Source organism: Psittacula echo, assembly GCF_963264785.1.
Source record: "Psittacula echo genome assembly, chromosome: 6".
NCBI classification, from domain to species: Eukaryota; Metazoa; Chordata; class Aves; order Psittaciformes; family Psittacidae; genus Psittacula; species Psittacula echo.
In genome coordinates this window covers 22,801,887-22,818,858 of record NC_137743.1, presented here as the reverse complement: position 1 = coordinate 22,818,858, position 16,972 = coordinate 22,801,887, and the positions used below count along the sequence as shown (strand labels likewise).

The 16,972-nt window shown below is 40.5% G+C and overlaps 1 protein-coding gene across 1 annotated transcript in view; it reads left to right on the top strand.

Annotated features, from left to right (window-relative positions):
• The window catches only part of SORBS1 (sorbin and SH3 domain containing 1), a gene marked incomplete at its 5' end in the record, with an annotated part of 78,951 nt that overhangs the window by 38,401 nt on the left and 23,578 nt on the right, over positions 1–16,972 (top strand). The window contains 9 exons of the mRNA XM_080621163.1: positions 2,705–2,752; positions 2,865–2,994; positions 4,468–4,582; positions 7,108–7,191; positions 10,300–10,314; positions 10,847–10,912; positions 11,491–11,592; positions 12,938–12,987; positions 15,956–16,122. Of these exons, the coding sequence (XP_080477289.1) occupies positions 2,705–2,752; positions 2,865–2,994; positions 4,468–4,582; positions 7,108–7,191; positions 10,300–10,314; positions 10,847–10,912; positions 11,491–11,592; positions 12,938–12,987; positions 15,956–16,122 (777 nt within the window). The remainder of the gene's footprint in view (positions 1–2,704; positions 2,753–2,864; positions 2,995–4,467; positions 4,583–7,107; positions 7,192–10,299; positions 10,315–10,846; positions 10,913–11,490; positions 11,593–12,937; positions 12,988–15,955; positions 16,123–16,972) is intronic.

Below are 16,972 nucleotides of genomic sequence, written 5' to 3'. Positions count from 1 at the left end.
CCTTGTTTTTCATGTGCCTTAGCATGCCTTCCAGGAGAATCTGCTCCAAGATTTTGCCAGGCACAGAGGTGAGACTGACTGGTCTGTGATTCCCCGGGTCATCCATTTTCCCGTTCTTAAAAATGGGGGTTGTATATCCCTTTTTCCAGTTGTCGGGAACTTCACCTGACTGCCATGATTTTTCAAATATGATGAACAGTGGCTTAGCAACTTCTCCTTCAGGACCCGTGGATAGATTTCATCAGGTCCCATAGACATGTGCACGTTCCGGTTCTTAAGATGGTCTTGACCCAGATCCTCTCCTACAGTGGGACCAAGGTCTTCATTCTCACAGTCCCTGCGTCTGCCTTCCAAAACTTGGGTGGTGTGGTCAGAGCATTGATGCATAGGATCTCCTAGAAACATCAAGATTTAGACTCTCCTCTAAAAAAACTACAGTCTCTCTAGAAGCATAGAAAATACGGCCAACCCATGAAAAAAACAAAGGCAACCACCTGCAGATTCTGAATGAACTACAGGTGAACAGTCTCTTCTTGTGATAGCGATCAGATTTTGAAATTACAAACTGGTGATACCCTGCTCCATTAGGGAGGGTCCCATAGATAGAATGCAGCTCTGAGAAATAATGCTTATTTCTGATTCATTCTTTAATCTTTATTGAATAATTCGAGATTTCTGTGTCAGTATTCCTTGCTATGAAAAGAGAAGAAATGTAGACGCTCTTTATAAAATACTTGAAGACAAAACATACCTGTTTTCCATATTATTGTAGATATTTGAATACTAGCAACTGGAAAATAGCACTTATCTGAAGTGAATTTTTCATTGTGTGATTTTTCTGTCTGAATTATGACCTGTAATGAATGTTGATATTTCTCTTCAAGTAAATCAGTATTTTCATTGATCACCAGCACTAAAAGGGCTAAGATAGGTGAATGGCTGTGACGATAGTTTTAGACATTGGTTCATCTCTATTTGCAGGTACAAGAGTTTTGTGATTTACCAAGTAGTTTGCTGTCTGAATAAACACAACTTTTATAAAGGAATACCAGTAAGTTTTGTGAACAATTCCGTGTAACAACATCAAATAAATATTTGTTTCCTTTCTTAGGCTTAAAATGTTGTAATTGGCCTGAAAATTGACCTTCACTCTTTTTTAACCTGAAGGTTATGATAAGCACACTAGAGTCAATAACCATCTGTTTGGAACTTAAACGTTGTAATTCATTCACCAAAAGAGGAACTAAAAGTTAAGACTTATTTGAGCCTTCCTGAAAGGCTTGATTCAGGCTGGAGTGCAATTTCAAGTCAGCTGTGTTAGCTAGATTGTTTTTTCCAGCAGATAAGAGTGGCTGTAGGAGCTGATTGATGTCCTCCTTGAGAGAATATCTAGAAATTGTTTCAGTCTGTTGATCAGCATCACTAAATTCACAAAAGTTTTTTAGTATGTTCTTTTCTTATTTAGCTTATTCTGGCTTCATCTATTTTGTTTCTCTCTTTCTCTCTCCCTCTCTCTCACTTTTGGTGGTTTCTTCACAAAAGCATTGGTAATACTTTTGTTCACAGTTCTTGCAGTCTTTGCATTGTAGTTTCCTGCATTTGCCTTGGCAGTCCTGTAGATGTCTCATGTACACATCCCTGCAAGTTTGAACCCTCCTTGAACCCTCCTCAGCATGGAAAGGTGGTCGGCCTGTGGCTCCAGTTTCCAGGTCTGATCCCAACTTCCCCTGATACTACCTCCAATTGATTGAGGATTCATTCTAAAGCCTGTTGAAGATGGTGGAAAGATACTGCTAGGTTTTTAATCGAGTCAAAGTCTCTCTGTCCATCACCTATAGAGTGAGGGGTGGTAATGCTGGCATCCGCCTTCTTTTTGGGCACGCCTACCTTGTGCACTACAGTACCATGTTACCTTTGAATAAGGCAGTTTGTGGTTCCATGGCCCAAGGTGACACTGTGTCTTGGGATTGACATTGCTGTGTTGATGCAGTGTAATACTTTCACTGTCCAAGAGAGAAGGTTGTTCAGCTTGGGGGCCAGACTGCATCACTGTTACATTGATGTCATTGCTAGCTCTTTTAGAGCTGCTTGAATATCTCTATTGCATACTATAGACATGTCTTTCCTATTTAAAAAGTAAGTTCTTCAGAACAAGGATAGTCTGTTGGTGCAAGTATACACGTGTGTCTCGTGCCAGGAATATTATCTGTGCTTAAAAAATAATCTGAGTCAGAGAACAGACTTCAACTTGGTGTATAAGTTAATGCAATGAAAATGTCCCAGTGATTATCATATGTGACTGGGAGCAGGACTTCTCAGTTCTTTACTATGTCCAGCACATAATGAATTATTTTTGGCATATACTATGGCTTTTAGATATTTACCTTTCAGCTTTTGATAAAATGGATCTAATAACCCTTGCTGTAGGGTTTTATGATAAAAAGTGATTGTTTTCTGAAGTGCTTTGAGAGCCTGGAAAGGTATTAATGTAAGTAATAATTCGTATTTATGAATAACCTAGGAATTACATTTAAATGCAAATTAAACCTCATTGGGATTTTCTTTTTTAGGATCCTCTACCTGTGGTAAGTATTGGGCTTATCACACAAGTTATGACCTTTGTTTTACTAGAAGAAATGAGAAGGGTCTTTGTTGCTTCTTTGGGGCTTTTTCAGCTCACTTGCAAAATGCTTGTGTCTTTCAGATGAAGATTCTGATTCATACTCTCCTCGTTATTCCTATTCTGAGGACAGTAAGTACTTCTCATTTCTTGTGTAATCTGTCACATAGAAAGTGCGTGTAAACCATGTATTTATTTGACTCTTATCCAGTTCCCCAATGCTTATATATTTATCATCCTACAGGCAGAACCCAGCTTTCAGTTCCCCGCTCCAAGAGTGAAATGGACAATATTGATTCAGAGAAGGTTGTTAAGAGGTCTGCCACTTTGCCACTGCCAAACCGTACTTCATCATTGAAATCAAGCCCAGAAAGGTGACCTGAACTTCAGTAGTGGAAGAATCTCTGAGAGCTGTGAATGGAAGGGAACAAAGGTGGAAGTTTTAGGTCCACAACTCCATTTAAACTTTTTTTGAGGAAGTGGAGATGTAGTTTTGTCCTAGATTCTTCTACTAGCTAGCAGTGAACTCCTTCATTGTCACATCCCAATCCTCCATTTTGTATGTCCTGTTTTTTTACCAGGCATCCCACAGTCCGTTGCATAGTTTCCTGCCTGGGTGAGGAGTGCTTCCCTGGGTGTTATGGCAATACAGTGCCTTCCACAGAGGCACAGTGGAACCTCAGTGTGACACTGTAAAGGCAACTCAGAATACAAGCGAGTAGCAGTAATTGCAGAGAAGTAAAACTTGGATTTATGTTGAGCCTCGGTAAAAGTTTTATTACATTTTCAATTTCTGAGGAGTCCCACTCATATGAACTTTATTAGAAGTATGTTCTTGGTAGTGGTGTCATTTCTGATGTTTCTTTTCTGTCTTCTGATCTTTTTTCCCCTCACCAAATTCCACATGTTCTTAATGTTTTTCACTTTAAGAAAATTGCTGCCTAAAATGAGCAATGCTGTAATTTGAGATTGCTAATTCAGAGAACATCTCAGGCCACTGGATCAGAAACCAGCATCTGTTGATAAAACATGCCTTACTTATACAGAAATTGAAGGCATACTGCTTTGGCCCTCTGAGAAAACTCTTTCAAGTGAAAAGATTGCAATAATTAGTGCTTCCTATTATCCTATATTCCTTTATTCCTTCCTTATCCTTCCTTATATTCCCTATTCCTATTATTCCTTTCTATATTCTTTTTCAGAGGAGCTGAACATTGTAGGATATGGACCTTGAATTCCTTGTGACTACTGCTGTCTGAACTGTGCTAGTGTGGACACTGCACAGAATTATAGTGGTTTGGATAGTCAATAGACTGTTCTGAGCCATCTTTAGATTTACTAGTCTGAGATGATTTGTTCATATCTCTAGAAAAGACTCCTTCTTGGACCCCAGTGTGGCCCCTAATAGTAGTACTCAGGTAATCAGTGATGTGGCTAAAATGAAGAAGTTTAGCAAAAGAGATTTAATCTGAGTTCTGCTCAGTTTGGGCATGTTCATATTTGTGAGCTTAGTTGAAGCCCATCACTAAGCTGATTCTAATGAGAAAAGATATGGAAACCTGGAAGTTTATTGAAAGTAATTGCAAAAAAAAACCCCTCTGCTCCAGTGGTTTCAGCAGTTGAGCTGTACAAAACTGCTATAGGTAAACAAATATACACCTGGAGCCCTATCTGAACTATTCCTTCTGCAGCAGGCTTCTTTCCCAGATGAAAACAAGTACTTTTTTTTAACATAGTAACAGAGTAACAGTAAAGTATTCTGTTTAACAGGGAAAGGCCTGTCAAAAAGAAGTGCTTATCTCACGGAAGCCACAGTGTTTTGGATTAGCTGATCTTTCTTTCCTCAGGACTGACTGGGAGCCTCCAGACAAGAAGGTGGACACCAGAAAATACCGTGCAGAGCCTAGGAGCATTTATGACTATCAGCCAGGAAAGTCTTCAGTTCTGAACAATGAAAAGATGGTAATATTTCTTTTATACTATGTTGTGCCTTTATCCTGTGATTGTAAAATACTCCTCAAGTGCTTGTCCAGTTCCATTTAGGTAGGATTCCTTATGCTTACATTGCAATGCTCATTATATATTTCCTGTATATTTTGTTTTAATAACTGATTTTTGTTTTTAATAACTTCCTAACATTTTTGTTCTCTTTAAAGCAAGATCCAGGGGGATTGAGAATTCTTTGCTTTTCGACGTGTTGTTTTCTGTGTTAAGTATGGATCACTAACCGTAGTTTTTAATCCATGTTTGACATTATGACCTGTTCAGCAGCTGTTTTGCCAGCTGTGTTTTTTCTATTGCACAGTGTTAGTTGGTGCAGGAGGGTTGAATGCATTATGCAACAAAGCAGGCTGGTTCAGTTTCTGTGTTCCTCTGATGCTTTAAACACTGAACGCCTAATGTTTAGAGTGCCTGCAGTGTACCTCAGGGGATGCCTCTGAGGTGCATTAGGGCTTGGCCATCTCCCTAGGGCTGCTTTTTTCCTCAGCTGGATTTCACTACTTCTGTGACAGAGGTGGCAAAACTTAATGTGAGCTGGCTCTCCAGCTATGCCAGTGTGTAACCTGAAGTACCAAGTGAGGTTTTACCAATTCCAGTTTGAATCAGTGAGAACTACTGTGAATTGTGACAGCTAGAGGACATACAAAAGTCTCATTCTGCAGGCTTGGCTGAGAATGCTTGGCAAGGAGCAGGGCAGAGAGCAGAAAGGTGATGCTAACCTCCTAAGCCAGTCCTGCATAAATCACCAGAGCTCACTCAAGGTGTCATTCAATGATGTAAGTGTGTAAGTGCTAGAAATGGTACAGGAAGATGTAATTGTTCTATATAGGTGTTAATTTGAAGGGCCATCATCAGCATAATTGAGAAAAATCGTACAAAGCTTATCAAAGACAAGAAGAATGTTACAATGTTACTTTTTCAGCTTTAATTTCAAGCCATTGATCATAGAAGAAAGGAGGTCCTGAAGAAGTGGCTTCATGGTCTCTATCAGTTTCATTAAATACAACACTAATATAGTGATTAGCAACTAGATCTTTCAAGGAGGTTGCAGGAGATTTGTGATATCACAAATCACACCCATGTGCAGTCACACCTATGACTATCAGAATTTCAATCCAAAACCTCTTCAGAGCAATGAAGAGCCTCTCGTTAATGTCAGTGGGCTTTCTTTCCATGTAAAGGCAGATATATAACAAGATGAGTACTTCTGGTTGGAGTGCAGTAAAGAAGAAAATGGAGGCATTGCTTCTGTTGTGCCTTTAAGAAATAGTCAAATATTCCTGAGACCACTGGAGATCAAACAAGATGTAATGATTTATCCTTTCATATTGAAGCATTGCTTCGCCTTCAGATCACTCATGAGCTCTTGTCCTAGGGCATTTGTTGTGATGTCTAATGGCTGTGTCAGAGTTTGGGACACCTTGCAAAGCCCAGCACTGTTGGGAACTCCCTGCTGTCTCAGTAACCTCATCACAGGATGACTTGCATCAAGACACTTCGTGCTGGCTCTCTGTGCATGTGTGTGGCTCATCGCTTGTTGTGATAGAGCACTTGGAATCACACTGGCATATCAGACATAATGTGTTATATTTTTAATGCATGGAGATCCATTATGTCTAAGACTAGGTACACTGAAATACAAGAGTTCACTAGATGTCTTTATGAGGGTGGCACCTCATAACCCTCAGCAATGGACTTTATTCTCTTATCTCACCAGTAATGTTTTTAAACAGCTACAACTAGTTCAACTTTTTTTGTTTCATTAAAACAGATTGTATGAACAAAAGGGAACTTACTTTTCAACTGTACTATTTTCTGTCCTGTCTGATTTTTCCTTCTTTGTAGTTTTGTCTCTGATTCTCTAACATTTATTTGTGAAGAAACAAGTAATATTGTCTCTCTATCCATCCCTTCAGAGATCTTTCAAGGATGCGCTCTCTCTGACTTGTCTCCTTTGATTCAGAAAACCACCATTCACTCTGTTTGCAGTGTATAGAACAGGGTTTCTCACATACTCATGTGCTGTTAAAGATGCAGTATTTGATTCAGGTCTCACTGAATCTCTATTTTTAACCAAATGAAGATCAAAAAAAAATTTCTAAGTACATGCAGCTTTGGACTCAATGGAGTGTCTGACAGTAGGACTGAGGGACTGGTTGACTCCCAGCTCTTCCACTGAGTCTCCCTGTGACTCTGGGCAAGCAGCGTTATCTCTCTCTGTGTGGGTCTCCTGATCTGTAAAATGCAATTCATTCATATTCATGTCGCTCACAAAAAAATGATGCCATTAGGCTTAACTGATGTTTGCAAAGCAGTTCATGGCCATTGTGAGAGAAGTGCTACAGAACTTCCAAATTATAAGGTGAAATATCTACATTTTAGAATGGGAACCATGGAATCTGCATCTTTAACAGTCCCTTTCCGTGTATTCTTTGCATAATGTTATCCTTCTCTTTCTTCCATTCCCCTGTCACCAACTCCTTTAGACTCGGGATATAAGCCCAGAAGAGATAGATTTAAAGAATGAACCTTGGTATAAATTCTTTTCGGAATTGGAGTTTGGGAAACCGGTAAGTTTGATAGTTGCGATGACCAATGAAGTCAACCTGCTTTTTTTTTCTTTTTGACCCCTCCCCTTCCCTCCTTATTTTAATGATTGTCACATTCTTTTGATAGGCCTTAAATCTGGAACAGTTGCCTCACTTATTTAGAAATGTGATTTTTCATAACATCACTCTGGTACTGATGCAAAGCAGCTGTTCTGTGACCACTTTAAGTGTTTTTGTCTTTACAGACATTCCCCACCTTCCAGCCATATGTATCAATAAGGCAATATTTTTTCACACACCATAGTTCAAGCTGCATTTTTGTTGTTAATGTGTAGAAGTAATGCTTTGTTCTCATAACTGAAAGGCCTAATTCAAAGCCCTTATTCTCCCTCTGCCTAACAAGATCTTGGATGGCTGATAGGTGGCTTTAAGTCAAGGTGAATCACTCATTTATTCCTGGCCTTGGCTTGTAAACTGTAGGTCAGTAATTTCCAGCTATCCATAAACAGATCATGACTCTGTTTCCTGCTCATTTCCTTATACATGTAGCTGCGATTGCCTAAATGGGGTGCATCAGTCTGTATTGAATAGCCCTTGCTATTCCCTGAAAGCAAAAGAGTCTGAGAACAGTGTGCTTTCTTTACAAATGTGTTGCTATGTGTGCGGAAAGGGAAAAAAAAAGAAAAAAAGAAAAAAAAGCCTTGATTTCCCACTCTGGAAAAGATGAAGTAAAGCTTAATTATTCAATATAACAAAGGACATTTTGATGGAGAGAACACAACAGTGGTCATGGCGACTGGAAAAAATGTGACTTTAAAGCATTTTATGGCCTGGTTCTTACTGGTTAAACACTGTTAACTTCATTATTAAATACTATTTAATAAGCTACTCTTACTGCACCAGAGGATCAGTATCAGCCTCTTACATCTACTCAAGTGTAGTGGTTGTTTCTCCCTTCTCCTGGAGGCCAGTCACCAATTTCCCATGCACACCATTTTTTGAGTGCTACTGAGATTTCCCTGCATGTACAGCAAAACAGAATTACATTTTAAAATTCAGTGCTAGCAACTGCAACTGCACATGGACACCAGAGAACAGGTTTTCTTTAAATCTAGCCTTTGTTGTCATGCAAGTAACAAAATTTCTCTGCACAGAATGTAGCTGCCTGAGGTTGAGTGCCCAGTCTGATCACATCATAGAAATAGTGGAATTTTTGCTGAAAATCAAACATGCATATGGGCTGTATGGTAGTCCATTTTGTCATAGCTATGTATTATAGCTATGAATCTTCCATCCTAAGTCAAAGAAAGAGCTTCAATAGTGTTTGAAATGAAACCCCCTAACTTTTAGGCAGTAGAAGTCAGGTAAAACCGACCTCACTGGGGCTTTTTAGTGATATCAGTGTAAGTATTTAACTCTTCACAAGCTGTCACAGTGTAAGATTTCCATGAAGCGAGAAGAAACCTGGCTCTCTTTGCTGCTGCATAATTAATCACCCTATGCTCTTGAAATTAATGAATGTTTGTATCTCCATGATCCTTGGAGTTAGTGTAAGTTAATGGAAAACGTGTCAGAGAAAGGTGAATATTTATGCTCTTGGGCCTTTCTAGGAGTGAGGGTATATCTATTCCTCTAGAAGCATGCATTTATGCTTTTAGTCATGCAGACTTGGCCTTGCTTCTTAAGAGAACATCTCAGGCTACATCAACAATCCATCATGTCCACTTGCCCTAGTTCCAGAGCCGTACAACCATGTGCCCTGATCACTATGAATGTAGTATTCTGTACTTTGGTATCAAGCACTTAAATTGAGGATGCCATCTCAGACTTCTATAGCTAGCAAAGCTCCCTCTGAGCTTCTTTACCACAGCCAAAGGAGCATTCTTTTTGTAGTTTTGCTCACTCTGATCAGGAGAGGACAAGATTTTTGTGACCAGGTGGTGGCTAAGTCTCATGACTAACCAGAGAGTTTAAACTGATGTTTGCTAGTGCCTGGGATTTTCAAAGATTCTATTTGTTCCAGCTTTTTTTCCCACTGCTGAAGATAAGATGTACTTCTACAGGCATGCTTCTACAGGTGTGTTTTCCCCTGGCTTTCTGACTTTATTTGCAGCTATGTGACATGGATGGGAAACACCTGTAGTAAAAGGATTCTCCTAAGGATTCTCCTAAGTCTGTGGGTGTAGTTCTCCAAAGACACTGAATAGCCGGGATGGGGCTCTCCCCATTGTAGAAGACATATGTGCTTCTTAGGGCAGCTGAATAACACTTTCCTGGACCAACATCCCAGATGCATTTCTGGGCAACTCCATGGACATGCATGTGCCCTGCAGACAGGTAGATCAGTCTCTGCAGTATGGATGCTTTTTCATTGTGCTGCTGGGACCAAATCCCCATGCACTCCTTCCTCCTGACCCATGGCTATGCAGCTCCATGGAGCCCATCTGTGAAACTTGACGTTCGGTCAGTCTGGAGCTCTGTTGTCATCTGCTGTGATTGTGGGATCACACACACAGGGACTTTCTCCCAGCCCTTCCTGAGATAGCACTGAGTAAACTCTTTGCTATAAATGGAGAAGCAGGGGGCTGGAAAAAAGGGTGTGTATCCTGTCTTCTTACCTCCTTACCTTCAGTTCCTTGCTCCCAAACTTAGACCTAAATCTTTACAACACCATTTACGCTCCTGCAGTTGCTGATTTGATGGATAAGAAATAGGTATTTAGTATTTGCATCCACAGAGTGGCTGTCCAAATGCCAGACAACAGGTTATTTTTGTTTTGAAACAGCAGATGTATTCTGATTTCATGAAGTAAGAATAAAGTCTTTTTGAGCATATTAGTGAGAGGTGCATATCTGGTGAAACAAAGGTATTAGCATGACATTTGGATAGGAGTGTCAGGACAAAGGTCTTTTACTTTGAATATGTGCACATGTGCATCCAAACAGGAAAATCCTATTTGGAAATTGACGCCTTCACCTATAGGATTAATTTTAAATAACTAGTCCCCAAACTTCAACATGTCCCACTCTTTCCACCAAAATCCCCCACAAGCAAAACCTCAAATGAATGAAATAAAGAATAACAACTCTGCATTCTCATTACCCCACAATGCCACCTCTGGAAATTCAGCCATTTGTTCACCTGGTATGTATTCATAGTCTGGTGTGAGGGGGGGAAAGATCCTCTGTTTTGTTTTGTTTTGTTTTGTTTTTTTATCAGAGGCCCTTTTTTTACCCTTTCCTTTTGAAAAGAAGAATGAGCAAAACAAATGCTTTTTATGACTGTGTGTTTCCCCCCTTTCCCCCCCCTACTTTGTTTGGTTTTTGTGCTAAGAATGCTTTAACCACCAGCTGTGGGCTCCCTCTAGAGAGTCCAAAATCCCTTAGATTACCTTGCAAAAATAAAAATTTCCTCAAACACTACTGTAAACAGCCCCTCCCAGACTGCATGTGTGCTCCCTTTTACCGCCCATGATCTCTTAATATTTGTGCTATAGCAGATTTATCCCTCTTTCTATCTCTCTTTCCCTGTTGTGTTTGGGGTTTTTTTAACTTCTTTTCCATGTTGATGCAAATCCCCTGTTGTATTCCCTCTCTGTTCTAATCCAGTTTCCATATTCTCTGTGATGTCTTTCCTTATCTTCATTTCCTCATTTCCTTCCTCTGCTTTCCATCAGCCTCCAAAAAAGATTTGGGATTATACTCCTGGAGATTGCTCTATCCTTACTAGAGAGGATAGAAAGGTAATTGTGTCTCACGTACGTTGTACTACAGCATCTAGTGCGTATGTATGTGTGTATGTGGTTTTCCTTTTTATTTTTTTTGTAGCATTGCTTGGGTTTTGTGTGCTTGTGAGTGATTTGTTTTAATTGGGCTTGAGCTCATTAGCCTAACAATTAAGTAGCTAGTAAATTGATTTAATAAACAATTCTTAAAGCATAATCAGCCATAATTTAGAGTGGTGGTTTTGCTATCTTGCAATGATAATGATACTAACAGCATATTGCATATTGTTACAGTGTCTTTTTTTTTTTTTTACAGGTGGGTTTTATAACTTTATGGTTTGTAGAATTAGATTCTAGCAGGCCTGTGCATCTCTTAATTTTCAGTGTTAAATGCTTAAAGCTATTTCTTCTGTAATGATTGAATCATGATTAATTACTGGTGAATTTCTTTGTATTGTCCAAACCATCTTTGTCTTTTTTTGATTAAAAGGCTCGCCTTTTTTTTTTTTTTTTTTTTTTTTTAATAATTAACATTCCTTTGGTTTCCCCTAACCCTAAGCATTATTTTCCCATTCTTCTTCTCCTTCTTTAACCAGACTGATCTAGAAAAAGACCTCTACCTCTACCAGACTGAGTTAGAGGCAGATTTAGAAAAAATGGAGAAGCTTTATAAAGCACCACATAAAAAGCCACAGAAGGTATTTCCTATTCTTTTCATGCTGCCAATCCCTGTTTCCAAACTCTCTGCTCTAATCTATTCACTGCTGGATGATTATTAAATGAGGTTGGGATAAATAATGGTTCTGACCGTTCTGACTGCATGGCTTGCTGTGTTGCTGTCAGAAATAATAGAACATGATGCTGAGAATCCAGCTTGAAATGCATTTCAGATACAGATATATCTGCAGTGATTTCCTCTATCCCCCATTCCCTTTCAGCTGCCCAACCCCTCCCTCCCCCTCAGATCTCCCTTTAGGATTTGGAGTTCAGTGTCTGCAAAAAAGCCCCTATTTTTCACATGAATAGGCAGCAGCAATCAGCTTAAAATTCTTGGTTGGCGTCACGTCATCATCTCGTGCCTTTCAAGCGTGTTGCCATCTACCCTCCCTTCATACAAGCCCTGCTGTCTCCTAGAAGCTCATGCCTGTCCACGATTTGGATATTCCCAAGAGATTTTACACAATTTTTCTTATGCTGCACCTTGCCAGGGCCTTCTAGGGCAGGTCAGCTGCTGCTGCGGTTTTGAGGTCTGCAGGACCCGAACCATGATGCAATAGATTAATTTGGTCACACGCCATTTTTTCTATTTTATTCTGTTGTGATTGATTTTCTTTTTTTGTTTGTTTGTTTATTTGTTTGAAGCTGCGCCATTTCACCAGCACCTGAACAAAGCTGCTCTTTCTTTCTGCATAGGAATTCTCAGATAGTTACCAAGATAGAGCATTTCTTCTAAAATTGCCTTTAATTTTTTAAATAATGTGCCTAGGAAGTGTTAGATGGATTTAAAGCAAGCGGATAAGAACTGGCTTTTGCAATTGAACCTGTGCAGCTGGCATTGCTTCTCTTAAGTAAGGAAACTGTACTGAAACATTGCTTTACTTGTTAGTGCTTTGGTATTATTTTTTGAATGCTGGGGAGTGTTTTGCTGCAGAAATGTAATATACCTTTAAGGCAAAGGTAGGCAGTGACGGGTTGGGGAAAAAGCTTGGGGAAATAATTATGAGCATGTGTCTCCTGGTCATGGCCCAGCTGGTTGTCTCTTCTTGCTTTTGGCTTTATTCACAATGACTCATTTGCAGACAAATAATAGGCTCTGCGAAAAGGCATCTTCTGTGCTAAAAATCTGTCACTGCCCTGAAGGAACTTGGGAAAATTGTCACTTTTCTGCAAAGACATTGACAGCTTAAATTTCATTTAGACTTAAACCTCAATGTCTTCTAAAGGCTAATATTCAAGCAGTAGATGGAAAATTACTTAGGCAAGCCTTTGTCTTTCTCGCCATGCGTGAGTGTGTGCCAGTGACTTTTGTTTGGATTTTTGCAGAATACAGCAGGTGTCACTCCTCTGGAGACTTCCACAGACCATTCTTCATAGTAAGTTTTCCAATTGCTTTTTGATATCTCTTTTACCATCTGAGGGCATGTAGGACTGGGTTTTGGGTGTTGGAAATGGGTTGGCTTTATTTTTTGGTGATGGATATAGACAAATGTGTGTACCATGAGAAATATACAGGTGCTTTAGATGAGTCCAGGTACAATATCTGCTCTTTGATCTTGAATGAATTTTGAAGTAATTACATAAGTAATTTTACTGTCTAGATAAGAACTGCTGTTTATGCTAGGCAATGACTTTAAGGTCTGGTTTTGTTGTTGTTTGGTTGGTTGGTTTTTTAATCTCCATCATGATGTAGTTTGCGAATTGATTGTAACTTCATGCAAGTAACTTCATTGTGTGGAATAAACAAAGTTTGTTTCTGATACACATGTATGATAGATTAGCTCCTGTTAGATATTCCCAGTTACATGCACCAGATCAAAAGGATGCTGTTGATGGAAGGAAGTAGTTTTCCAGCTTCCAGGAGGGGAACAGTGATAGTAGTAATGATAATTCTCTATAGAAAAAAAGATCTAAATTAGATTTCTAAAGTTCTATGTGGCTTTGCTTTTCTGAAGGAATACATAATAAACAGTAAACTCTGTCTAAATTAGTTGCACATGGAGCTGATTTGTTTTAAAAGAGGAACGCACACACACACAAAACAAATCCAGATCAAGATGCTGAGTTGTACTGAGTTACTTAAGCTGTACTAAGGTACTTGAGCTGTGGAGCCAGCTCCTACTGGGAAGCTGCTGCTCCTTGTAATTGGACTGAGTGCTTAACGTTGTCTGTAGGCGCAGCTATCCTCTCTGCATGGATGGTTGTTAGGAAAGGCATGTTCTTTTCCAGACACCCATTAATATCACGTGTTCACCACCCCTCTGGGGCTGCCTTAGAGGTCTCTTGTACTTCTTTCAACTCTGTTGCCTTCTGTTTGTGCTCATTGTGCTGAGAAACTTGCACACTGCTGTATTTTGTTGTTTGCTCCTATGACTGTTTTGCTTTGGTAGGGAGAGAGCAATAAGATAAATTAAAATCTCAGGCATTAGCGTAAAAAGCTTATATTTGCCAAACTGCTAAGGTTTCCGCCCACAGCAGCACTGTCTGTGGCCTTTCTGACACCACCAAAAGCACACAGGCATGCTAGTGCCTGAGCCAGTGAAGGAATGGTCTGGGAATGGGACAAAACAGTGAGGCCTGGTGTGAGAGTTGCACATTCTTCACTGCCCCATCTTTAGAGAGCAGGGAGAAAAGATACCTGGAGTTTATTGGCTTTTTTGCAATGTTGCTCTTCTGTCTGTTTACCTGATTCTGATGTTGCAGCCTGCTTTAGCCCTAATAAGGGAGCAATTGGTAAAAGAGCTCTGCCAAAGGCCTCCTGTCTCCCCAACTGTGTTCTGAAAGGTGGATAGTTTTAACTCTTTGGTTTTTAACAATTAGGCTAAAATGCTTTTACTTCCCAGGTGAGGAACTTCAGGGCAGTCATTATTCCCTGCAGCTTCAGGAGGCAGGGCTCCTTGTCAGTGAACCTGACAAAGAGAAGCACTGGGATAACCCCCATAAGACACAAATCCTCTGCAGCTGTTGGTCTGTTTGAGCATTGCCTAGGTTGAAAAGGTGACAGTATTCCCTTTCTCTTTTGTGGTGCTTTTCATGAACTTTTACTCCAGAAAGTAATTTATGAGACTGCATATGACCTGGTTTTCCTTGTCCAGAAAGTAAAATCTTCTCTGTGATCCAGACGTTGTGTAATTCCACCTCTGTAGCCAGTCCCCTATGTATTTGAAATCTTTCTCTTTCCCCATAAACACAGCATGTATCCAAAATAAACAGATGCATGTACAAATCTACCCACAACAAGCACGCATAACCACAAGCATTTCCACACTTACAGAAGTTTGAATCACTCCTGGCCATGACAATGTTCACTGGCTTTCAAAATGTTTCCATGAATTGGCAAATGCCATGCTTTTTTATTTTTCAAGCTTTCCAGCAGTCATGCTTTGGCCCCAAAATAGCTTTGTGTGAAACTGCATCTTATTCTGAAGGCCCAGTTCAGCGTAAAAACTGGTATCAGATGAATTTAGCTTTTAGAAAAACACTGTCTGCCTGATTGCTCAGTAAGTCTTTTGTACCTGGCAAGGCCATTTATACCATGGCATTGTCAATTATTTTTTTTAGAGAGAGATCTAGAAATCAGATGTAGGGGCATATTTGTACTCAGATTCCTGTCTGAGGAAAGGGATTTGTGATGAATGTTCAGTCTTTAAAAGCCAAAGAAATTAAAATTGTACTCATTTTAACAGCATTTTATTTATATAGCTGCATGGTAGACCCAGAGTCCAGGGTTTTTCATTCCCTGTAGTGGAAGCCTGAGGAAAAGCTGAGCAGAATTCTGTACATCTGGGAATTTCTTTGGTATTTAAACCAGTAGTGTCAGTAGCCCCATACTGTTTCTTCTCTGCATGGTCCCCCACCAGTGGGATTCAGAAATTGCTCTGGGAGTCGTGAACTATAGTGTTAACTGGGAAGCTGAATTGGTTAGGATGAACACCTGAGCAGCTGTGCTTTGTAAGCAGGGTACAAGGCATGGCTAGTGTTTAAGGAGAGAGGGCTGGGAGCCGAAAGTTATTTGTGCTACTTCCAGCTAGCAAGTGAATTTGTGTCTGTAAAGAAATGGTGCATCTGCTCTGTGACTCTCTTGTCTCATCTGTGAAATAAAGAAGGTGTGGTTTTCTGCCACCTGTTTTCTGTGGGACTGAGCTGGGAGAGTTTCCGCAGGTGGAGAATGCTATGGTAGTGCCAAATCTAGAACATTATGGAAATGTCGTGTTCTTCATTCAGAACCAATTCTTCATACTCAGTTTATTCTGTGTTCACAAGTGTGGTTTTATCTTACTCTGCAGGAAGCCCTCAGCAAACAGAAATGACTCACTGGTGTCCCTCCTCTTTCGTGTTTTCCAGCTCTGCGTATTCACCCAACTACCAACCAGTGAAGAGGGAATCAGAACCAGACCCTGCTGGCCTGGAGAATGAAAGGCAGATTTACAAGAGTGTGCTGGAAGGTGGAGATATCCCATTCCAGGGGCTGAGTGGCCTCAAGCGACCTTCTAGCTCTGCTTCCACAAAAGGTAGGTGATCAGGGCACTAACCTCTTCATTCTGCACAGTGTCAAAAGACAGGTGATAACGGTGCGAACTGCTGCAAGGTTGATAGTCCTCAAGCAAGTTGAGGTTTCCTTGTCCTCGCTCTTTGCCATCCCCAGTTTTCCCTCCATTTTTGTCTTAGACCAAACTGGCCAAAAATTTCGTGACCCCTTTATCTGATCCAGGTTCCTCTTTCCAAGAGAGACCAGCTTGCTCCATCCAGCACATCAACCACACCCCGTACCCTCATGTTCTTCCTCAAGGCTGCTTAGGCTGGCCTTGTTATCCATCTGCTCCCACTACCTTGCCATGCTAGAGCTCTTCCTGCTGTGGTATCTCAGTGGGCCACACCATTTCTGCTGGCCTGGCTACCTTGATGTAGCTGGAACTGTGTGCTCCACAGCCTCCTGCCTGCCAGGGGTGTGTGGAGAATGCATGGGACACTGTGAACCAGCAATGCCCTGCAGGTTCTGAAACAGGGAGGCAGCAGGGACCGCTGCATCTCTTCCTCTTTCCTTCCCCCATCATGGACTCTCTAGATTGGGACAAGGAAGAGCCTGATTCCTGTCAGGGAGCTGTATGGGCGAATATATCGTGAGCCAACTTCAACCTAAAAATGGCTTCAGATGGGGAGAGGACTGAGGAAAGAATGCATTGGCTTTCTGAACTGCTCTCCCTAAAAATAGTACATCATACCAAAAAGGTCTCTCTCTGTCTCCATCTTTCAGCTGTTTTCAGCATTATGTCAGGCCTGTAGGGCTGGGAGTCAAACTGGGTCTGAACAAAAAAAATCTGTTCAAACAGTTATTATTTCCCAAAAGGCAATTGAACCTGA